General features: G+C 37.4%; 1 protein-coding gene and 1 pseudogene across 5 annotated transcripts in view; one reads left to right on the top strand and one right to left on the bottom strand.

Annotated features, from left to right (window-relative positions):
- SETD2 (SET domain containing 2, histone lysine methyltransferase) overlaps nt 1–25,125 on the top strand; it is a 154,499-nt gene that overhangs the window by 71,829 nt on the left and 57,545 nt on the right. For 2 of the 5 annotated variants that reach the window (XM_064367008.1, XM_064367010.1), the window contains exons 10-12: nt 7,965–8,099; nt 9,878–9,997; nt 12,794–13,456. In XM_064367008.1, the coding sequence (XP_064223078.1) occupies nt 7,965–8,099; nt 9,878–9,997; nt 12,794–13,456 (918 nt within the window). Of the gene's footprint in view, nt 1–7,964; nt 8,100–9,877; nt 9,998–12,793; nt 13,457–16,099; nt 16,317–17,558; nt 17,618–25,125 lie in introns of those variants that run through there. The other 3 variants (XR_010338979.1, XR_010338977.1, XR_010338978.1) reach the window with 3 other exon arrangements.
- LOC135270872 (small nucleolar RNA U13) lies at nt 7,463–7,600 on the bottom strand (annotated as a pseudogene).

The following is a 25,125-nucleotide window of genomic DNA, read 5'->3' on the forward strand; positions in this document are numbered from 1 at the left end:
CACAGTAAGCTCATAAATTAGGTAATGATTTTTCCTTTTTTACAGATAAGAACACATTAAGGCACAGAGAGGTTATAGTGTCATCCAAGTAGGTGATAGAAATGAGCTCCAGTCCAGCATCTTGTCTCTGCTCTTAACCATTATGTTAAACTACAGTCAAACTGTAGAGTGCAGTCCCCTCTGCTCCTACCTCTGAGGCAACAATGGCCATAACAGTAAATGTTTCTGCATTTTAGAACATATTGAATTGTTTTCGTGTAGAGTTTTAAACGTTTTTAGAAATGGTATAATATGGCTGGGTGTGGTGGCTCTTGCCTGTAATCCCAGCACATTGGGAGGCCAAGGCAGGAGGACAGCTTGAGCCCAGAAGTTCGAGACCAGCCCAGGTAATACAGTGAGACCTCATCTCTATTAAAAGAAAAGAAAGAAAGGAATGGTATAATATATATATATTTGTGTGCATTTTTTACTCTTGTTTTTGAATGTGATCCCTATGTAGACGAACATTTATTTCTAACTGCTGTAATTTTTTTCTTTTTTTTTTTTTTTTTTTTTTTTTTGAGACGGAGTCTCGCTCTTGTTACCCAGGCTGGAGTGCAATGGCGCGATCTCGGCTCACCGCAACCTCCGCCTCCTGGGTTCAGGCAATTCTCCTGCCTCAGCCTCCTGAGTAGCTGGGATTACAGGCACGCGCCACCATGCCCAGCTAATTTTTTTGTATTAATAGAGACGGGGTTTCCCAATGTTGACCAGGATGGTCTCGATCTCTCGACCTCGTGATCCACCCGCCTCGGCCTCCCAAAGTGCTGGGATTACAGGCTTGAGCCACCGCGCCCGGCCTTTTTTCTTTTTTTTAACTCCTGTATGATAGTCATTTGAAATTTTTTCATCATAGAGCAGTTTATTGACATGTTTTCCTACTGATAAATACTTATGTTTCCAATTTTTGCTCTTAATTTCAAAGTTAGTATCTTTGCACTTGTTTCTTTTGCACATATTTCTTTAAGATTTATCTATGGAATTGTAGTCACTGGGTCGTACATAGTCTGTTAGCTTTCTTCACTTGGCTTTTACAGGACATTTTTGTTTAAAGTCCATTAAATTGCTTTTGTTGTTAACTCTCGTTTCATATAATTGATAGTTTACCAGAGCAGCCACAAAATGGTTATTAAACATGTTGATTTAAATTAGTATCTCCATAAAAACTTTCCAATGGCTATTTCCTATTTTCAAAACTTACAGAATAAACACATTTTTAAAACTAATTTATTGATCAGAAGTGACCTTATTATGGATTAAGGGGTGGTATTATATCTGTATCATACCTCCATTAGGTAACTTTTTACCTTTCTGAGAAGATTTGATGATAACTCCAAGAAACTAAAGACTAGGTATTTCTGTCTTTGGTTGGTTGTTTATATTCAGGTAATAGTGTCTATTTCAGGATAGGTCTTGGTGCCTATGGACTGAATTAGATGTAACTTGTATCCAGTCATTCCGTGGGCTACAATCATTGGTTGCTCCAGATATGAATTTGAAGTTTTTCTGGAACAAGAATGTTTTGGGTGAGACTTAGCCCAGAAAGAGGAATGACCCAGGATGAACCTAGGTTCCTAGAATGATGTGAAAGATCATTTGCCCTTGACCCTATTGCAGAGGTTAACTCTACTTTAATTTTACTTGGATTATTTCCTGTGGAAATTCCCCTTTTGCATGCCTAGATTCTGCGTTTTGGTCAGTTACAGTTGAGCAGAATCATAGAATTCAACTCTTTGAACTCACAAGATTGAGCCTTGGGAATTTCTTTGGGTAAAGGATACCACGGAAAGGACAAGGTAGCAGTTTAGAATACAGTTTTGCATGTATAAACTGTTAACAAGATGTTTATAATGATTGCACTGTAATCTGCATTCCACATGTTACCCCTTGATTGCTAAACATTTTTTATCTTTCTTCTTAACAATTGCATCTGCATACAGCTTATCTCCTTAACAAATACTAAATTCTTCCGGGACAGGTGATTATCTTCTTTGGGTATGTCACACACTAGGTACTTAGTTACTTACTTACTTAATGGAAGTGTAATGAATCTCATAAAATCTAATACTTTTTATGATACGAACAGAAAATAGTCTGAAACTTCCCTTAGTCTGTATTGTTTGAGTTTTTGAAACAAATTAATAGTAATTAATTTACATAATAAAGAGGATGAAAGGCTACTTGAGTGAGAGGAAATATTTATTTTCTACTCATAACAAATGAATACTATATCCAGAATATACGTAAATAAGTATAACTAGTATCCTGTTGTTAAGAAGAGAACAGCCAGTACAAAAGAAAAGTAGACAACTTCCAGAGATACTTTACTAATTCAAATAGCCAATAAACATGGAAAGATGTTCAACCTTATTAGTAATCGCGGAATGCAAATTAAAATTACTATTTGATGTCATTTACACACTCACCAGATTGATAAAAATTAAGTTCCATGGTACATAAGAACACCAGATCTCATACACTGTCGGTGGGGGGTGTAAATGGAGAACAACCACTTTTGAAAACACTTTGACATTATTTACTGAAGTTGAAAGAGCACATACCATATGAGTCAGCAGTTCCTGGATGTATGAGTAGAGAGGAACTAGCTATAATGTGTATCAGAAGTCACAACAGCATTTCTTGTAATATTAAAAAAAGTAGAGATAACTCAAATATCCATTAACATAGAATGGGTAAATTATAATCATAATAAAAGAAATCATGATGAAGATAAACTGGCTGCATACAATAACATGGATAACTGCTAAAATGTAAGGTTGAGTGAAAGAAGCATGGCAAAAGATTTTGTCCAGTATGACTTCATTTCCATAAAGATAAAAAATAAATGAAATTTTATATACCTATATGACCTGCACATTCTTGCACATGTATCCCAGAACTTAAAGTGAAAAAAAAAAAAAGGAACAAGGGAGCAAGGACAAGATTGAACCTTTCATTCAAATACAATTAGCTTCCATGACCAAAAAAAAAAAAAGAAATTTTAATATTTAGGAATTTGCATATGGATAATAAACCTATAAATAATAACTGTTTCTTAAAATGTTAGGATAAGTTATCTCTAAAGCACAGGAAGGGTTGCTGTCATAACTAGAAAGCGGTAGGTACATGGGGCACTATGAGAACACTGGCAGTAATCTGTTTTTTAAATTTACCTGGATGGTGGCTATATGGGTGTTGCTCACCTGTTTGTTAAACCTATTTACTGTTTATATACTTTTCTGTATATATATGTATACTATATGTTGTATTCCATCAAAAAGTATTTAAAATGCTACTTAGATCCCTTAGTGCCAAAAATATTAAAGTATTAAAAAATATCTTGCAATGATTAGGTACTTAACAGAATAAATTTTCAAGTACTATGGAATTCTGCATATATATATTTTATATATAAAAATATATATTTATGGTAAATATATAGAGTATATATTAATTATATTTAAATATATATTTAATATATACATATATATATTTACTATATAGAAATTTTCTTTCCTTCCTTCCCTCCCTCCCTCCTTCCTTCTTTCTTTTGGAGTTTCACTCTGTCACCCATTGCTGGCTGAAGTGCAATGGTGCGATCTCAGCTCACCATAACCTCTACCTCCCAGGTTCAAGTGATTCTTCTGTCTCAGCCTCCTGTGTATCTGGGATTGCAGGCGTGCACCACCATGCCCTGCTAATTTTGTACTTTTAGTAGGGATGGGGTTTCACCATGTTGGTCAGGCTGGTCTCGAACTCCTGACCTTGGATGATCTGTCTGCCTCAGCCTCCCAAAGTGCTGGGATTACAGGCGTGAGCCACAGTGCCTGGCCCTATAAATTTTCAATTATTAATCATTTATTAAAAATATACCCTAATCATTCTTAAATTTATGTTTTCTTTTAGTTACTTACCTCATATTCTTTTTGGGTGGTGTTGACCCATACATAAAATCTAATACTTTTAGTAAATGTAATTTAATTGAAAGGAAGGGAGACAAACTGAGCCCTCCCAACTCTCTCCTCCAAGTACCCTAAAAGTTATTGCACAATTGATTGCTATACTTGTGCACCCAAAATTAGGGAAGCTGTATTATCACCACTGGAATTGGCATGCATTTATGTGTATGTGTGTACAATACAACCACTGAGGAATGTTGAAGGGTTATTCGTCTTTATTTTGTTTGCAAGATTTTATTTATACTCCAGTTTCTGCATTTTTACTGTTTATTTTTCTTTAGTTAGAATGTTATTTTCTTTATATTTCAGAAATGCCTTATACAATAATATCTATGTTATTGAAAGAATGTAATTGACATAACTTACCTTTGTCTCAGGATTTTTAGAGTTAAACAGTCATAACATGCCTAATTTTATAAAGAAAATACATCTTTTTTTTTTTTTTTTTTTTGAGACAGTCTTTTGCTCTGTCCCCACGCTGGAGTGCTGTGGCATGATCTCAGCTCACTGCAACCTCTACCTCCTGGGTTCAAGCAATTCTCCTGCCTCAGCCACCCGAGTAGCTGGGGTTACAGGTGTACATCACCATACCTGGCTAATTTTTTTTTTTCTTGCTCTGTTGCCCAGGCTGGAGTGCAGTGGCGTGATCTTGGCTCACTGCAACCTCCGCCTCCCGAATTCAGGTGATTCTCCCACCTCAGCCTCCCAAGTAGCTGGGATTATAGGCATCCACCATCATGCCTGGCTAATTTTTATATTTTTAGTAGAGACTAGATTTCACTATGTTGGCCAGACTGGTCTTGAACTCCTGACCTCAGGTGATCATCCTACCTTGGCCTCCCAAAGTGCTGGAATTACAGGTGTAAACCACTGCACCTGGCCAAAAATCTCATTTTTTAGCACTGTGAATATTTGTATCTAAAAACTCTTGTCAAAAGCAGTATTCTAGCTGTCACAGGTGAGGGGGAAAGTAGAATTTTAAAGCCCTTGGACTCTTCTAATACCATAGAATTTGGGACATAGGAAGGTTAACATTTAGGATATGCAAGGAAAAGATATCTTTGATGAGATTGTCTTTCTTGGATTAAGACAACTTTAAATTGGTGTTTCTGTTTATATATTTATTCAAAAACTTAAATGGTATTGGAAATGAAAAAGAATGAGCCTCAAATATACAAGTAAGAAACATGGGTTTGAGTGTCTACATCCTCTCTCAGGCAGCACTTTATATTTTCTCATTTATTCTTGTTCTTTACCAGAATATGAATTTGCAGGTATAATGTGAAATAAAAATGTTCAGTGCCTTGCCTAAAATTATATTAAGAGGATAAATAGCTAGTTAAGTAAAAGAAAAAAAATAACAGAAAATTTTCTTAAGATTCTTACCTTTTAGTCTTGTTTTTCTCTGAATCATTTTATTCTAGACTTTTATCATTTCTTGCTAAGTTTTAATACTGTCTGTATGCTTCTTAGTCTCTATCTTGTCTAAATTTTATTCTGTTATTGGTACACAAATTATTCCCAAATTCCACTTTGATCATATTATTTCCCTGTTCAGGATCCTGTTTAGGTTTTATCAAATTCACGTTATTTTATGTTACATTGATTGAGATCTTCTAATCTAACACCAGTCTTTTATTTTTTATTTTTTTGAGACAGTCTCACTCTCTCGCCAAGGCTAGAGTATAGTGGGACAATCTCGGCTCACTACCACCTCCGCCTCTTCAGTTCAAGCTATTCTCCTGCCTCAGCCTCCTTGGTAGCCAGTACTACAGGCTCCCACCACCACGTCCGGCTAATTTTTGTATTTTTATTAGAGATAGGATTTCACCATGTTGGCCAGGCTGGTCTGGAACTCCTGACCTCAGGTGATCCACCTGCCTCGTCCTTTCAAAGTGCTAGGATTTCGGGCGTGAGCCACCACATCTGGCCGTTTTTTTTTGGTATGGTTTTTCCTAGGCCCTCACTATGCCTTGTCTGTTCCAGCTTTTCTAACTTATGCACTATCATGATTTCCCATTTTCATTTGTTCACACTTTCCCAATTACTTTGCTTACCTTTTCCTCTTGTCTTTATCTTATCTATTTCTATTCTCATTTCTGTGATTCATTCTAATTACTCCCTTACTTAGGCCTCCTAGGTTTTATAACACTAACATTTACAGTTAATGTTTCCTTCTTTGGTTTCATATGAATTAATTTAATCTCCCCAATAATACATTCTTTGAAGGCATCTTTATATCCTGTAACTGCCATAATGCAGGACTGGAAATAACCTTTGGTAGGTTGATTCCCATCCTCTCCTCAATTATTTACATTTAATATTTAAAATATTCAAAGAATATACATGTTATAAGCCATAAATATAAAATCTTCGTTAGTGCTTCTCTGCTTTTTTCTCCCTGCCTAACAGTTACCACTGTTGTACATTTTGGGTCTTACTTCCTTGCCTTTTTTTTGAGACAAGATTTCACTGTGTCACCCAGGCTGGAGTGCAGTGGCAAAATTCTAGCTCACTGCAGCCTCAGCCTCCTGGGCTCAAGTGATCCTTAAGCCTCAGCCTCCTGAGACTATAGGCACATGCTACCATACCCAGCTAATGTTTTTTATTTTTCGTAAAGATGAGGTCTGGCTGTGTTTCCCAGGCTGGTCTTGAACTCCTGAGCTCAAGCGATCCTCCTTGCCTCAGCCTTTCAAAGTGCTGGGATTACAAGTGTGAGCCACTATTCCTGGTCATCCCTACCTGTTTAAAAGCAATTTTTCATATATGTATCATTAAAAAGTCTGGCTTAGAGATGCATAAAAATGGATAAATATAGCATGTAATTGTCTAAAAGTTGTTGTTCTTAATGACTTTTAAATTTTTTTTTTTTTTTTTTTGAGACAGATACTTGCTCTTATTGCCCAGGCTACATTGCAATGGCACAGTCTCGGCTCACTGCAACCTCCACCTCCTGGGTTCAAACAGTTCACCTGCCTCAGCCTCCTGAGTAGCTAGGATTACAGGCACGTGCCACCACACCTGGCTACTTTTGTAATTTTAGTAGAGATGGGGTTTCACCATTGGTCAGACTGGTCTCGAACTCCTGACCTCAAGTGATCTGCCCACCTCAGTCTCCCAAAGTGCTGGGATTACAGGCGTGAGCCACTGCCCCTGGTCTTTAATGGCATATTTTTAAGATTGATGGATGTTGTTGTATTTGGCTGTACTTGATTCCTGTCACTGTGATATTATATTTCTTTGAATGAACAGGGCAGTTTATCCAACTTGTACAGATATTTGGGTTGTTGGCAATTTTTTGCTATTACAACTGTTGCTTCAATGACCATTCTTAGGAATCTCCAGGTATACATGTTCAGAATTTCTCTAGAGTTTATTCTGGTAAGTAGAATTTCTGTGCATGGGGATACAACTATTTTATTTTTCAAGCTAATACTTTATTTTTTTCTGAAGCAACCTGCCCCCATCAGCTGGGTCATTCATATGGTGACATCATAACAAAGTCATTATACATTGTAATGTATAACTTATATAAGTTTGAGGGAGATATATCTCACACAGCAGCATAAAAACCCAATCATCATTTATGAACCATAAAGGATCTCTGAAGTACTTTTGGTTTAATATAATTTGTTCATGGTATCCCATAAGGGCAGGTTTTTCTGTTTTGGTTCATTGCAAATCTCCAGCACCTAGAATTTTACTTGACTCATAATAAGTTCTTGGTATGTATTTGATGAGTGATGAAATGCGTTTCAAATGTATCATACCAGTTTATGCTTTCATCAACAGTAGACTTAATGTTATCAGCCTTCTTAATTTTTTCCCCAGTCTAGTACCATGGTTTCCCAGTTTGGACTTAATTTTTGTTTTCCTGATAACTGATAAGGTTGAGCAACTTTTTGAGTTGCTTGGTTTTGTTGTTGTTGTTGTTTTATAACAACGTATTTTTATTTGCTGTGGTAGGTGGATGGAGAGCTAGAAGCTCTGATGGAAAATGGTGAGGGTCTCTCTGATAAAAACCAGGTGCTCAGCTTATCCCGGCTAATGGTTCGAATTGAAACTTTGGAGCAGAAACTTACCTGTCTGGAGCTCATACAGGTGAGCAATTTGATGTTTATTTTTTATTTCTGATTTTGGGGGTGGGAATGAATGAATGAAGATGAATGAAGAAGGAATAATTCTGATAAAGGCTAATCTTATTATTTATTGTTTTGTTATTTTTATTTTTATTTTTATTTTTTTGAGGTGGAGTCTTGCTCTGTCATCCAGGCTGGTGTGCAGTGGCGCAGTCTCGGCTCACTGCAACCTCTGTCTCCTGGGTTCAAATGATACTTCTGCCTCTGCCTCCTGAGTAGCTGGGATTACAGGCGTCTGCCACCACATCTGGCTAATTTTTGTATTTTTTTGTTGTTGTTAGAGATGGGGTTCCATGTTGGCCAGGCTGGTGTTGAACTCCTGACCTCAGATAATCCATCCGCCTTGGCCTCCCAAAATGCTGGGATTACAGGCATGAGCCACCACGGCCGGCCAATCTTATTTTTTAAATGGGTATGTGAGTTGTGTATGACTTTCAAAGCTTATATCACATTCTTTAAAATGGCTAAAGGGTTCAGTCTCATTTAATCTATTAGTACAGGGATCCCCAGTCCCTGGGCCATGGGCTGGTATAGGAATGGGGCCACACAGTAGAAGGTGAGTGAGCATTACCGCCTGAACTCCACTGCTGTCAGATCAGCAGTGGCATTTGATTCTCATAGGAGCATGGACCCTATTGTGAACTGCACATTTGCGAGATCTAGGTTGTACACTCCTTACAAGAATCTAATGCCTGATGATTTGAGGTGGAGCAGTTTCATCCTGAAACCATCTCCCACCCAGTTCATTGAAAAATTGTCTTCCATGAAACTGGTCCCTGGTGCCAAAACGGTTGAGGACCACAGCCATTAGTAGACCTGGTTTGCTTTCTCTCTATATTCAAAGAATGTGGTGGCTTTTTTTTTCTTTTTAAATATAATAATTCATTACACTTAGCATAGCTTTTTATTCTCCAATTACTACATGGTCTCAAAGCATGAAATTTTAACAGTAGTCTTATTTATACCAGTTTGTTAAGTATACCATAAGATGTTAGATAACAAAAAATGATTTTTTTTTAGGGTCTTGCTCTGGTGCCTAGGCTGGAATGCAGTTGTGCAATCATAGCTCACTGCAGCCTTGAACTTCTGGGCTCAAGTGATCTTCCTGCCTCAGTTGCCTGAGTAGCTAGGACTATAGGCATATACCACCACATCCAGCTAATTTTTATTTTTATATTTTTGTAGAGTTAAAGGTCTTGCTATTTTGCCCAGGCTGGTCTTGAACTCCTGGCCTCAAGCAGTCCCTCCCTCTTCCACCTTCCAAAATGCTGGAATTATAGTCATAAGCCACGGTTTAAAAAACCATAATGATTAAAAAAAATTATCAGGAAAAAGAGGCCTTTTCAGCAATCATCTGAAAGGGAGAGAAGAAAGAATTATTTAAGGACTAATTTTTATGGTTTTAGCTTTATTTAAAAATGTTACACGCAATTTTTTCTTAGTTCTTCAGAATTTATTTTTATTATAAATGACCTATTAATATTTGTGTAATTTTTTACTTTAGTAAAATCCCAGTTGACTGGCTATATTTTATGTATCAGAGAAGATTTTAAGCTTCAAAGCATTTGTTATACAGTTCTATTTAGGTTAATGAAAATGGAGTTTCTAGAATTTTTTTTTTTGTGAATGTAAGTGAACTCTATAATGTGTAATATGTAAGTGAACTCTCCTTGGGCTCTTTGTAATACTCTGGTATTGCCTCTCAATACCCTTTATCCTGTCTCCCTTCCCCCATGAAAGAACACACACTCACAGTCCTGCCTGAAGTCCTTTCTGGAACGTCATGGGCTGTCTTTGTTGTGGATCTGGATGGCAGAGCTAGGTGACGGCCGGGAAAGTAACCAGAAGCTTCAAGAAGAGGTCAGTTCACATTTAGCTTGCTTGGTTCTTAAGACCACTATATTGATTGCTTAGGTTGTGGGTATGTGATAATATCAGTAATTATGAATGTAGCACTATATTTATCACTGGTATTAAGTAATCAAATGATTTTATCATCTCAGTATCATTCCTTTAACTATCTAACCATACATACACCTTGTTAGTAGTTTGGCCCATGGTTTTCCTATAGTATGTTTTTAAAGTTGGTACTACATAGTGGGGAACTACAAGAGCAAGATATAAAAACAAGAACAACAACAATATAGTTAAGTGAAAGATTCAGTTCATTGTTAAAATCAGAGTTTTAAAAAGACAGGAAGTCATATAAAATTTGAATTCTGGGGGGCCTAAAGAATTGGTAAAGATCTGAATTCTGCATAACAACAGTATGAACATTTTGAGGAATCTTTTAAATAAGTGTTTTAAAAGATCTAAGTAAAGGTTCATTGGCAGCATTGTTAGTGGAGTTATGATGTCTTTACCTTTTTTTTTTTTTTTTTTAGACGGAGTTTCGCTCTTGTCACCCAGGCTGGAGTGCAATGGTGCGATCTTGGCTCACTGCAACCTCCGCCTCCTGGGTTCAGGCAATTCTCCTGCCTCAGCCTCCTGAGTAGCTGGGATTACAGGCACGCACCACCATGCCCAGCTAATTTTTTTTTGTATTAGTAGAGACGGGGTTTCACCATGTTGACCAGGATGGTCTCGATCTCTTGACCTCGTGATCCACCCGCCTCGGCCTCCCAAAGTGCTGGGATTACAGGCTTGAGCCACCACACCCGGCCGATGTCTTTACCTTTTTATGAAATTAATAATATTTTCTAACTTTCTAATTTGTAATATAATCCCAAAGTCATTTATTTAATAAAACACTTTTAAAATCAAACAAACAAAAAGGAATGGGCAGATAAGTAATTGTTCTTGCCTCCATCCTTCTCCCAGGACATCTGGCTTGAGGAAATTGAGGAAGCCCTGGGATTTCTGTGGAACTACACTGAGGAATACGTCAGAAAAGATACTTGGATTTCAGAATGGGGGAGGTTGTGTAAAAATGAGGAGAGGATTTTTCTTTGCTAGATAGCTGTTTATCAAAAGCTGAGGAGATGTCTGCATTTTTGTGTGTATGACAGACATCATTTAAATATGTTATTACGTAACTCCCAAGTCCATATCACAGGCACTTGATGAACTTTTTAAGAAAAGATACCCAGAATTGGTGCAGTAGTGTGTATGTTTAAAAAGCTACCCAGGGCCGGGCGCAGTGGCTCAAGCCTGTAATCCCAGCACTTTGGGAGGCCGAGGCGGGTGGATCACGAGGTCGAGAGATCGAGACCATCCTGGTCAACATGGTGAAACCCCGTCTCTACTAAAAATACAAAAAATTAGCTGGGCATGGTGACACGTGCCTTTAATCCCAGCTACTCAGAAGGCTGAGGCAGGAGAATTGCCTGAACCCAGGAGGCGGAGGTTGCAGTGAGCCGAGATCGCGCCATTGCACTCCAGCCTGGGTAACAAGAGCGAAACTCCGTCTCAAAAAAAATAAAAAATAAAAAGCTACCCAGGTTTGGGAACTACTGGTAGAAAATATTGATCAGTCCTATTTGATGTTGTGATGTTGCTCCATGTTTTATTCTTGCTGGTCAATCTTATTATTAAAAGGTTTTCTTAGTCTGGGTGCGGTGGCTTATACCTCTAATCCCAACACTTTGAGAGGCTGAGGCAGGCAGATTACTTGAGGTCAGGAGTTCAAGACCAGGCTGGCCAACATGGTGAAATGCCATCTCTGCAAAAATACAAAAATTAGCTGGGTGTTATGGTGGGCACCTGTAATTTCAGCTACTCGGGAGGCTGAGGCAGGAGAATCACTTGAACCCAGGAGGCAGAGGTTGCATTGAGTGGAGATCGCACCATTGCATTCCAGCCTGGGTGACAGAGTGAGACTCTGTCTCAAAAAAAAAAAAAAAAATTCTTCTTAATGAAAATAACATTATGATTTGTAAATATGCTTGTGTTTATATAGAGATGTAGGTTTTAATTTAATAAAACAGTAGCAAAACTGCACTACTCTTGTAGAAATAACCTGAGTCCCATCCAGAGGTTTAAAAAGTCAAATGTAGGCCGGGCTTGGTGGCTCACGCCTGTAATTCCAGCTCTTTGGGAGGCCAAGGTGGGCGGATCACCTGAAGTTAGGAGTTCGAGGCCAGCCTCACCAACCTGGTGAAACCCCGTCTCTACTAAAAAAAAAAAAAAAAAAAAAAAAATTACAAATTACCTGGGCATTGTGGTACATCTCTGTAATGCCAGCTGCTCAAGAGTCTGAGGCAAGAGAATCGCTTAAACCAGGGAACCAGTTGCAGTGAACCAAGATCATACCATTGCACTCCAGCCTGGGCAACAAGAGTGAAACTCCATCTCAAAAAAAAAAAAAAAAAAAAGTCAACTGTAGCCGGGCACGGTGGTAATCCCAGCACTTTGAGAGGCCAAGGTAGGTGGATCACTTGAGGTCAGGTGTTTGAGACCAGCCTGACCAACATGGTGAAACCCCATCTCTACTAAAAATACAAACGATTGGCCGGGTGTGGCAGTGAGCACCTGTAATCCCAGCTACTTGGGAGGCTAAGACAGGAGAAATGCTTGAACTTGGGAGGTGGAGGTTGCAGTGAGGCAGGATCATGCCATTGCATTACAGCCTGGGTGACAGAGCAAGACTCTGTCTCCAAAAAAAAAAAAAAGTCGACTCTACAAAGTGGTTTAATTTTTTTTGTTATGTTTAATCAGATTATAAAGACTTTGGAACACTTGCCCATTCCTACTAAAAATATGTTGGAGGAAAGCAGAGTACTTCCAATTATTCAACGCTGGTCTCAGACTAAGACTGCTATCCCTCCACTGAGTGAAGGAGATGGGTATTCTAGTGAGAATACATCGCGTGCTCATACACCACTCAACACACCTGATCCTTCCATGAAGCTGAGCACAGAAGCTGACACAGACACTCCCAAGAAACTCATGTTTCGCAGACTTAAAATTATAAGTGAAAATAGCATGGACAGTGCAATCTCTGATGCAACCAGTGAGCTAGAAGGCAAGGATGGCAAAGAGGATCTTGATCCATTAGAAAATATCCCTGTAGAGGAAGAGGAAGAGTTGCAGTCACAGCAGCTACTCCCACAACAGCTGCCTGAATGCAAAGTTGATAGTGAAATGAGTGGAGAGGCCAGTAAGTTACCTACATCTGAACCAGAAGCTGATGCTGAAATAGAGCCCAAAGAGAGCAATGGCACAAAACTAGAAGAACCTATTAATGAAGAAACACCATCCCAAGATGAAGAGGAGGGTGTGTCTGATGTGGAGAGTGAAAGGAGCCAAGAACAGCCAGATAAAACAGTGGATATAAGTGATTTGGCCACCAAACTCCTGGACAGTTGGAAAGACCTAAAGGTAAGGAAGCATCTTTTATTCATTTCAACTTGAATTACTCAGGTTTAGAGTTCTACAAACCTAAGTCAAATTAACTACTTTTTAAAGCCATGTATATTTCTGAAAAATGAAATACTATCTCTCTTACTGTCCATTTATAAGTGTCTCAAACATCCTGTAAACCGTAGCGAGTCATATTAGCCAAACTAATATATAGATGTCCCCTTTTCTCTCACTTAGAAAAGTTTATCACAGTAGTGAGTTCAGTCATTTAAGTGCTCTTCACATTAAAAACAAAAATCCTTTGAGTAGCAAACTTAGGATTCTATTTGTAATGAGAAAAAATTAGTGTTTTAATTTATTGGAAATCAGTTGTATTAATGGAAAATTAAAAATCAGTTGGAAAACTAAGGTAATTTAGCAGCTTATTAAAAATGATTGAATGTAAATTTTTATTTTAGAAAAACAACTTTATGAAACTAGTTGGTATTCACTTCTGTTGTTTCTGAAATAGGCCTTCTCTTAAATGCCTATTTCCTTGGACAAAAGAGGAAAAATAGAAAAATCTGGAACTCTTATGCCTATTACATACATAATCTCTTGTTGAAGAATGTAGCAAGATGTGCAGGGTTTGCTTTGCAGAAAACCCAGACTGAGTCTTGGATAAACACAAGGGTGAATAAGAGGATAAACCTAGGAGAGGTGTGGCACATTTCATTTGTAAGTGATGGACTTGGGATCCATGTCTTGAGGACCCTGTGGGAACAGGTTACTTACTAGGTTCTTTTTTTCTATTCCTCCTTTCTTCTGCCAGAGATGAAGCAACCAAATAAATCAGCAATCCTGACTTATGTGCAGCAAGATGAACACCTGAGTCCTCCCTGCCCCTAATTATGATGACAAAGCTCACCCCATTAGATCCTATGATTTGACCCAATGAAATTAGCCTTTAACACTGAGCAAAATGAGTAGTTGGTGGTTGTGTACTGTGCTTCCTCATTTGCTGTGTTAGGACCCTTCTTTAAGTATGTTGTGGTTTCGGCTCTTGTTTACCCATTTCAGCTCTTACTCACATTACTTTCATCACTTACAACTCAGTATAAACTCAGCCGTATTATGTCTTATGAAATCAGGCCTTTTTCTAAATATAAAAGGAAGGGTTCATAGTATATCTGCTTATGAAGTCAGTATGTGAACTGTAGGAATCAGAATTGCAGTTAATTGAAAGAAGTGCTGGGATAGTCACTTGATGGATTTTTATTTAAGGCCTGCTTTGTGTCAGCACAGGAGCCCCTAAAAGAAGTCCCTCTTGAGTTTGGAGGCTGCTACTGGGGCCTGTTAAGAAGCTCAGTTAAGAAGGTGGAGATGAAGACAAGTACACAAAGGGACACAGTAAAGGCCTTTACAGCTGTAGTTTAATAGAAGGAGAATACTTCTGGTAGGGCTGTAGACCCAGTAGTTTACTTTTGCCGGAGAAGTCTCTGGTTGACATTATTTTTAAAAACTACTAAGATGTAATCATTGTAAAGCTGTCTTAAAATCTGGAAAAAGTAAATATTCTTGTTTCTCTGGATAATAGTTGGTTTCTGTAATTGTAATGGTATGAATTACTCTCTAGGATATACTTAACCCAGTTAGATGTAACTGTGGTAATTTAAATTCACACCCTGGACACACATGTTACCAAATTGTTTCTTCCCCTTCTTTTTATCTTCCCACTCCTATCTGAAACATCAAAGCAATTTTATAATACTATGTAGCTTGATGATCCTCTTGATTTGAGGTTTAAAACTTTATTTGTACTTAAAATATATCCTTCTTATCCTTCATACTTTGGATTTTTCCTAATTCTTAGTGTCAAGGGAGCCATTAAGGAAAACTCTCCTTTCTTCTTCAAACTTTAGTTTGCTCTGGAATCATTACCCATCTAGAATTGTATTACTGAGAAATGTTTTTACTTGACTGTGAACTGTGATGTTTTGTTATACATTGGTGCTGGGGTTCTTCATTCATTCATTATTCTAATTAACATTTATTATGGCTCTGATTTCAAAACTGTGATGATAGTGGTTCTTAATAAAACCAAACAAAAACATAGATAGCATTTAACCAGAAGTCTGAAATCATAATCCATAATTTGAACATGTTTTAGAGAAACACATTGACTTGATGTGATTACTATATATCCATACTATCCCGGCATTGAAAGAGTTAACTACTTCTGTCTGACTTCCACCTATGAGTTAAGTAGACATTGGCTGAAAAGAAAATGTCTTGTTCAGCCAACCTTTATTAGGCACCTATTGTCAAACATTTTTAGTTGCTAATCTTTAATTCCAAGATCATACTAAAAAGCAGTGGTCTAAGATTGTGGTTATGTGGTTATGACCATTTCATGTTTTCCTGACCAACTGGGGGCCACCATAACATTGCTGGACATGTGTTCCCCTTGGCTTTTCTACACACTGGATGGAGTGAAGAACAGAAATGGACTGCTTCAGATTCCTTAATCTTGGTTTTGCTGTGATGGCAGACTATGGGAATCATCAGTAAATGAAAGAGGGTGGGAGGAAAGGGGATGAAGCTTCATGAATTCATGAATTACTCTTTGTCCTCCCAGATCTGATGATGATCCCCCTTGTAACTTGAACCATTTCCATCTAGCTTCTCAGGGCAGCAAGGAGCTTGTTAACATCACCAGCTGACCATGTGTCTCCTTTTCTCAACTCCATTTCCAACTTCGTGCTGAAGAAAAACAAGAACCTAGCGTGCATTCTGTGAAGAAACAGGAAGATGGTTGGGAAGTTGGATGATGCATGAAAAATATAATAGGTGAAAAGAGGACAGAGGTGGTTAACTCACTGGCGCCGGCGTTATTTTGGTGCGTCCATTGCCGACAATGGATGTCGTTCCGGGAAAATCCCTACTTCTGGCCAGAAAGGATTAAGTGAGCTACTTTTTCTATACCTATATACACAGGACCACTGCCTTGACTCCACAAGGCTTACACATTTTGACTCCTAAGGTGGACCTCAACCAGAAACATCACCTAGCAGATTGCCACTTATAAACATGTATTTATTTTCATGTACAAATTTACTGGGCTACATTTTCAGCAGGGATATGTGCATATATTTCTGTTTGCAAAATAAATTGTTGCATATCACCTCTCATGCTGAAAATATACCCTAGACTTCATAGGGCAAAACAGCTGGTTACCAGTGGTGACTAAGTGTAACTTGACTGGAATATCTTCATTCATTTGGATCATAAGAAGAGGAGGTAAGGTTCCTGTGAACTTGGCGATTTCAGTTGCCGTTAAATATCAAGAGATTGTAATGGTTAGTGATTCCAGAGCCTCTTATAAACAATTAGATTATAGGATATGCATCTCTCCTTAGAATGAAGTCTTAGTATTTCCATTTGCATCCAGATTTAGGTGATTTAGGGACAAAATTACCTGCATGTGATAAGTTGAACTCTTCTTAATGACTACTCTTATTCTTCTCTTATTTCATCTTTATCTCAAGACATTATCTTTAATTCAGCAAATCAAGTATTTTCCCAGAAAGCTATGTATTAAAACTCTCTATGAAAAGTTAAAACATAGAGTTGCCTAAACTCAGAAGTTTTGAGTCACTGCTTGGAATTTCACTTCATCACTAATATTGTATGTGAAATCTGCTGTGTAACATTTGAAAATGAAATTATGTGTCCTAGATTTCTGTGATAATTTTTGAATTCTTATTAGAGTCAGATTATTCTATATCCATAAGGATTAATATTATCCTTTAAAAAAAATTAGAATTTCCCCTAAAGAATACTGTTTTAGATACAGCAACATTGAAATTTTTAAATAAATGTCTCATTGGTAAAAGGCAAAAATGGTCTAAAATTTATTAATGGTCCATTTTGTAAACACATACATCCAAATCAAGGGTTGGCCAAATCTGCCTTGCTGCCTGTTTTTGTAAATAAAATTTTCTTTGAAACACAGCCATATTTATTCATTTATGTATTATCATCTATGGCTGCTTTTGTGCTATAGTGGTAGAGTTGAATAGTTGTGACAGACACTGGATGGCCCATAAAGCCTAAATATTTACTGTCTTGTCCTTTACAGAAAAAGTTTGCCAACTCCTGATCTAAAAGATAAAGTGCAGAATCTGGCTGCTCTAAACATTCTGGTTTTGAATGAAGTCATTTTCACTTTACTCTTTTGGGTGAGCTCTTAATTCTGTTTCCCTAAAGACATAATGATCATGTTTCTATTGCTGCCCATGAAATTAGTTTCTTTTTTTAAGTCTTGACTCTGTTTAGGAACTGATTTGGATGTTAGACTATCTTGAGAGGCGGGAGGGTATATACATTATAGAATTTCCAAGCTAGAAGTGATCATTAAGGAATGTTGTTATTCTCTTAAGACTGTGACCAAGTCAGTCAGAAACTTGAGACTGTTCTAGTATAGATGTAGGTAGTATAATTTAAGTCTTATAGTAACCATATGAAAACACATACATTTTCTTTCTTAATATTTTAAACTTTTAATTATAATTTCAGGCTTAATGAAAAAGTGCAAGAACAATATTCTGTACATATTCTACATGTTACACACATTCTAATGACAAGTCTATAGAAAATTGAGTGAAAAATTCCTCTAAACTTTTCACTGAGATTTCTTAGTGTTAACATTTTACCAAATTTTTTTTTAAATCATTTTCTGTTTCTAAACTTTAAAAAAGTAAATTACAGCAAAGGTGGCAGATCGTTTGAGCCCAGGAGTTCAAGACCAGCCTGGTCAACATAGCAAAACCCCATCTCTACAAAAAATAAAAAATTAGCCAGGCATGGTGGCATGCGCCTGTTGTCCCAGCTACTTGGGAGGCTAAGGTGGGAGGATTGCTTGAGCCCAGGAGATTGAGGCAACAGTGATCCATAATGGTGCCACTGCATTCCAGCCTGGATGACAGAGTGAGACTTTGTTTCTAAAAAAAAAAAAACCAAAAAACCTAAGTTATAGATATGATGCCTCTGGATATTATGTGTTTATTTCCTAAAACCTAGGATAGTTTCCTATGTAACTTTAGTGTACTTATCAAAATCAGCAAATTACAGTGATAAAATACTATAATCAATAATCAATAGACCTCATTCAGATTTTGCCAGTTCACATAATGGTCTTTATGGCCTTTATAGCAAAAAAAAAAAAGGGGGCTGAGAATATGGGAGCAAGCATTACATTGAGTTGTATGTCTCTTTAGTGTCCTTTACTCTAAAATAGTTCTTCAGTCTGCCTTTATTTTTAATAAAGTTCACATTTTAAAGTATTTTTGAATTTTTGTAGAATATCCCTCTGTTGGGTTTATCCCTCTGTTTCCTTTGTTTGGATTCAGGTATACAATTTTTTGTCAGGAATATTACAGTAGTGTTCTTCACATTGTACTGAATTGTCCCTTTACTAGCATTGTCAGCTTTGATCACTCGATTAAGGTATAGCCTGCCAGACTTCTCCAATGTAAAGTTACTATTTTTCCATTTATAATTAAAAAGGATCAAAATATAAAAAATAAAATATATATATAATTAAGCATCATATATGAGCAACTTTGGAAATATGTAAATACCCTATTTTTCATAAAATTTATCCATTAGATTTAGCATCCAGTTATTTGCCTGAATTACTTATTACCATGTGGTTGCCAAATGGTGATTTTCTAATTCATCATTCCTTCTACTTTGTTTATTGGACGTTCTTTTGTAAGCAAGAACTTCACTTGTTCTCCTGTTTGTTCATTGATTTATGCTGTTTTACTCATAGATTCTTATTTTGTCCAGTAGATTATGATCCATTAACTTCATTATTTACTTGATTCCTTCATTGTCCTATATTTGGCCAGTAGAAGCCCTTTCATGTTGGCTTTTGTGTCATTCTGACATATCTCCATTATTTTATTTTACTTTTTTGGTACAATATGCTGTTCCAGGCTCATCTTGTACTATCCCATCCCTAGCCCTAGAATTGGTCATTTCTTCAAGAAGCTATTATTCCTCGTGTTGGGAACTGTTTTGAAACCAATCTGGATTCTAGATGAAATCATTGATAATGGGACATTGCTTCTAGGACCTGTCAGCAGACTGTATAAAGTGTGTGTGTGTGTGTGTGTGTGTGTGTGTGTGTGTATGTATGTATCAATGAACATTATGTACACACAATGTACTTCACCACTCTGTTATCTGTCATTTCTGTTTCCATCTGTTAATCTGACATCATGCCCTCCTTTGAATCTTTTGAGATTCTTTCTGTGACTCTCCTCTCATTGTTTGTTCTTTTGCCTGTTCCTTAAAAAGTTGTATTTCTTGGGGCACCTGAGATTTATTTTGTTCTACATGTTAAATAGGGCACAACAGCCTGGGTGTGGTGGGTCACACCTGTAATCCCAGCACTTTGGGAGGCCGAGGCAGGTGGATCACCTGAGGTCAGCAGTTCAAGACCAGCCTGGCCAACATTGTGAAATACTGTCTCTACAAAAATTAGCTGGGCATGATGGCAGCTTCCTGTAATCCCAGCTACTCAGGAAGCTGAGGAGGGAGAATTGCTTGAACCTAAGAGGTGGAGGTTGCAGTCAGCTGAGATCACACAATTGCACTCCAGCCTGAGTGACAGAGCGAGACTCCGTCTCTAAATAAATAAATAAGGTACAACGTCTCTTCTTTGCCACTTTTAATTCAGGCCGCTGCCATTTCTTACACTTTTGCAACATTTATCCTTCTTGCTCTCATTCTTTTCCCCTTTCATGGAATCCTTCATTATGCTACAGTATTATCTTTTAAAAACACAGATGTGATTAACAGGAACTTCTAGTAACATCTCAGAGACTCCATTACTCCAAGAACAAAGCCTTTAGTGTATGATAGAGAAGGTAATTCCATGTCTGTTTAAACTTCTTGCCTAGCAGTTTTTCTTTACACACAGTGCATGAGGCACATCAGTCTTCTCATACATATTCACCTCTTCGTGTCCTTGAACATACTGTTCTCCTTGCTTGGAATACTTTTTTTTTTTTTTAATGAGTTGCAGTTCATGATTTGTCCTTTTCTGTATTTCTGTAATATAATAATCTTAACTGATTACTAAAATTACTTGCATAGATGCTTGTTTCCCGTCACTAGACCATGAAATTGCTTCCTTCAAAGGCATGGATTTTTTTTTTTTTTTTTTTTTGAGACGGAGTCTCGCCCTGTTGCCCAGGCTGGAGTGCAGTGGCACAATCTTGGCTCACTGAAACCTCTGCCTCCCGGATTCAAGCAGGTCTCTGCCTCAGCCTCCCAAATAGTTGGGATTACAGGCTCCCACAACCACGCCTGGCTAACTTTTGTATTTTTAGTAGAGACGGGGTTTCACCATCTTCTCCAGGCTGGTCTTGAACTCCTGACCTTGTGATCCACCCTCCTTGGCCTCCCAAAGCGTTGGGATTACAGGCATGAGCTACCATGCCCGGCCAGCATGGACAATTTTTTAATCTTTGTAGTAAGAGTTACTTTTATTATGGTATCTTGGGAGTAATGGTTGTAATAAATTACTTTTTACTAATAATGACTCCTATGTGCCCCCTATGATCTGTGCTACATTCAGTAGCTAGAGTGATCTTTTGAAAATACAAATCCATTCATCTCAGTTTTCTATTTAAATTTTTTAAATGGTTCCCCATTGCACTGTTAAAATTAAGTTCATTTTTCTTAACACGGCTCGCATGCCTGGCATGATCTGGTCTTCGTTTATTTCTGCAGTCTCATCTCAAGCCAGTTTAGTCAGGCAGTAGACCTCTGCTGCTAATATTCACACACATGCAATCATTCCTGAAATCTTTTTTGTTTTGAATGTCTCTTCTCATTTAAATTTCTTCCTTTTCTACCCAGAAGGTCTTTCCCGTTTCTCTAAGATAGAGCGTGTGTTTTGCCCTTTGTATAGGCTCTCACAACATCTTTTCCAATCACAGGCAGATAACATTTTATAGTGGTACATTGAGTGAAGGAAGAGACTGCTTCTGTCTTGGTCACTTTGGTCTTCCCAGTGTACTGTGAAGAGATTGGTAATGTAGTTTGACATTTCATAAATATGTGAATGACAATATGAAGAAAGTCCATCTTTCCCGTGGTACCGTCATACTTTCTTTTGTACTGCTTCTCAAATCCCTAGTATATATTTTTTTATTTGATAGATAGTCAGAAGATATTTTCGTGAGTGCATTGTAATCTTTTTAACCCTGTGAAGTTAAGTGATGGTATTTTTATCAGCTGTAATATGGAATCAGACAGGCCCATGAGGTTGTAACTTAGCTTTTAAGTGACAGCTGACAATTGACTTATGTCTTCTGATTTAAGTGCTGTATTCTTCCACTCCCTTTTCTGATCAAAAAAATAGTGATATCTTTTCTAGGCAGTTCATGCAATTGTGTATCTTTGGTAAATATTTTTTAGATTATTCTTAATCTGCTTCTGATTTAGACACTATAATAAGTCTGAATTCATTGTAACATCATTTAAACAATTTCAGTGTTTTGTTCAGGTATCTTGTTTCCTTTAATACTGCAGAGATTTTTTTATCTGTGATCCATGATTGAACTTCAGGAGATTTTTAGAACCTCTAAAATTACATGTAAGACTGTAGCATTTCTGGGGTGATGGTCCATAAATAGGAACAGGCTCTCTTAACAGGGGTGTGTATATATGTCGGTTGAGAAAGGAATGAACTGCGGTTCAAAAAGTGTTTTCTAGATGATTTGGATATCAGGAGGACTCCTACTCTTAGCTTTGTAGTGAAGGGTGGGTAAGGCTAGAAAAGAAGGTCGTTGGGGAACCAAGTTTAAACAGAGTGGCGATGAACTAGGAGGACTTTTTAGGTATGGATGGCACTTACTGAAGAGCTTCATTTAGAAATAGCCTTGTGAATAGCTATGGTCTTCACCAAAAATATAGCCATAATGCACAAGAGTCTTTGGTACTGTGCCTAGGACTTTTTCTGAGGCATTTTATCTTTTATTCTTCTTTTTTAGTTTTAAAAATAGGCCATTCTACACATGAGGCAAAATATGAAAAACAGACAGTGAAATGTTTCCTTACTACCCCTGGCTTCCATCTGATTTCTTGGAGGCAGTCAATGAAGCAGTTTCTTGTGTAGCTTTCCAGAGATAATTTGTCCATATTATGCATTATATTTTATTTTTTTTAAATACAACTGGCAGCATTATTCAGCTCCTTTTAATTTAATATAATGTGAAGATTACTTCATATCAATTTATAAAGAATTTGTTTTTCAGAGCTGCATATTATTTTACTGTGTAGATATGCCATAATTTATTTAATCATTCTCCTATTAGAACCATTTAGGTTGATTGCTTTATTTGCCTTAGCAGCAAGTAATTTTGCCTAAGCCGTTTCACACATTGACAAGTGGGAATATGCACATTGGCTAGGTTACTAAAAATTAGTTTTGTTGAGCTATGGTCTGTGCTACTTGTAATTTTGATCAGCATTGCCAAATTGCTCTTCATAGTTATTATACCAATTCAACTCTCATTGGCACTGTATATGTGTAAGAATGCCCATTTTACCATCCCTGGCCAACACAAGTATTGTCAAGTTTTATCTTGGTGAGATGGATAGGCAAAAATGGAATATTGTAGTTTTTCTCTTATGCATTAGGTATTGAACATCTTTCCCTTAGCATTTCTTACTTTAAGAACTTTGTTCATATTCTTCGCCCATTTTTCTCAGTGGCTGAAAACTGAACAGATCTTGTGCTACTTTACATTTCTTGGGAGCCCTGCTCTCTGAAGTTAGAGTATTTCTTCAGGGGTTTAAAAGAATAAACAAAATTATTTCATTTCTCTTTTCCTCTTCTCCTTCTCACCCTCTCTTCCTCTTTCCCACTCATGTATGTGATTTTATGAAACTCTCCAGACATATATTTTATCTTCTAAGTCTTCTTTCCAGTTTTTCCATTCAAATCTCTTTGATCTATTTGAGCTCCTCCTCTACCCAGGTGCAGACTTGCTAGGTCATAATCCTTCTGTTTTCTGTTTGGCCCTCTTAGCCTTATCGCTTAGTAGTAATTCATATTTCTTTAATTCTGGAAAACTTATCTGCTTAATTTTGTAAAATATTTTCTTCTTTCCTAAGATGCCTTTTACCTGAAGTTGGCACCTGAACTTCTAGGCTCCATAGCTTTGCTTTTCTGTTTTCTTTTTGCCTGTTTTTTTAGCTATGAAAGTGGCAGTTTATTTTTTTTTTTTTGAGATGGACTGTCACTCTGTTACCCAGGCTAGAGTGCAGTGGTGCTGTTACGGCTCACTGTAACCTCAAACTCCTGGGCTCAAGAGATCCTCTTGCCTCAGCCTCCTGAGTGGCTGGCACTACAGGCGTGGGCCACCATGCCCGGCCAATTTTTTTTCATTTTTCTAGAGATGAGGTCTTGCTATGTTGCCCAGGCTGGTCTTGAACTCCTGGGCTCAAGCAGTCTGCCTGCCTTAGCCTCCCGGAGTGTTGGGATTACAGGTGTGAGCCACTGTACCCAGCCTTGCTCATAGTATTTTTTTCTCTTTTTCTCAGTATTGCTGTCATTTAGGAAAATATTTAGGAAAAAAGATTTGGTTGGCACATAGAAGATTTGATCTGTACTTGTTAGCAAGAAAAAACGAAATCTGGTCTTAGTTTTAAAAAATAAATCTGTGGCTGGGTGTGGTGGCTCACGCCTGTAATCCCAGCACTTTGGGAGGCCCAGGTGGGCAGATCACCTGGGGGCGGGAGTTCAAGACCAGCCTGATCAATAGGAGAAACCTATCTCTAATAAAAATACAAAATTAGCCGGGTGTGGTGGTGCATGCCTGTAATCCCAGCTACTCAGGAGGCTGAGGCAGGAGAATTGCTTAACCTGGGAGACAGAAGTTGCAGTGAGCCAAGATCACGCCATTGCACTGCATCCTGGGCAATAAGAGTGAAACTCCGTCTCAAAAAAAAAAATCTGTTATTACAGAACAGATAATCTGACCTCTATAAAATAAAAGGTGGAAAACTTACTCATGTAAATTATTTTGTTCTCATAAGTGTTATTTAGCTCAGGAACAGTCTAAACCAGTGGTAACTTTTTTTTCTTAATGAGAAAAAGATTTCTTATAAATTATTTAATAATTTTATTTTATTCCTGTTTCTACAGTATATTTTTAGAGTTTATTTGGGTTGTGTCAATGAAGTGCTGGATTGCTTCTAATAAGTACTTTTTGAGCCTGTTATAAGAAAACAAATAAATTGTAGATTAAGCCATGTGACTATATGAAACATACTATTTCAAATTAGAGACTTTTCTTCTCTAACTTTCATTTTGTTATTTCTTTCTGCATGTTTTCTGTCTTGGCAGTCTCCAGGAGTACCACTATGTGTTATTGTTCCTTAAATTTTCCCAAATTGTGATCTTTTGCTTTAGCCTGTTTCCTGAATTTCAGATGTATATTTATCACTCTGACCCTGGAAATACAAAATGTTTTGGGCTATAGGTGAGGCCTTTAAATAGTAGTTCTTTCCCGGGATAAAAGAGATTGATGGTATAGTGATAAAAAAGAATAGGGTTTATGAAATACTTTGAGTTTTATGTAGCACTGTTTAGGTGATTTCTGTAAATTAGAAGTAGAATTTCA

The sequence above is a fragment of the Aotus nancymaae genome, unplaced genomic scaffold (genome assembly GCF_030222135.1).
Source record: "Aotus nancymaae isolate 86718 unplaced genomic scaffold, 86718_ANA_hifiasm-v0.15.2.pri h1tg000067l, whole genome shotgun sequence".
Taxonomy (NCBI): Eukaryota; Metazoa; Chordata; class Mammalia; order Primates; family Aotidae; genus Aotus; species Aotus nancymaae.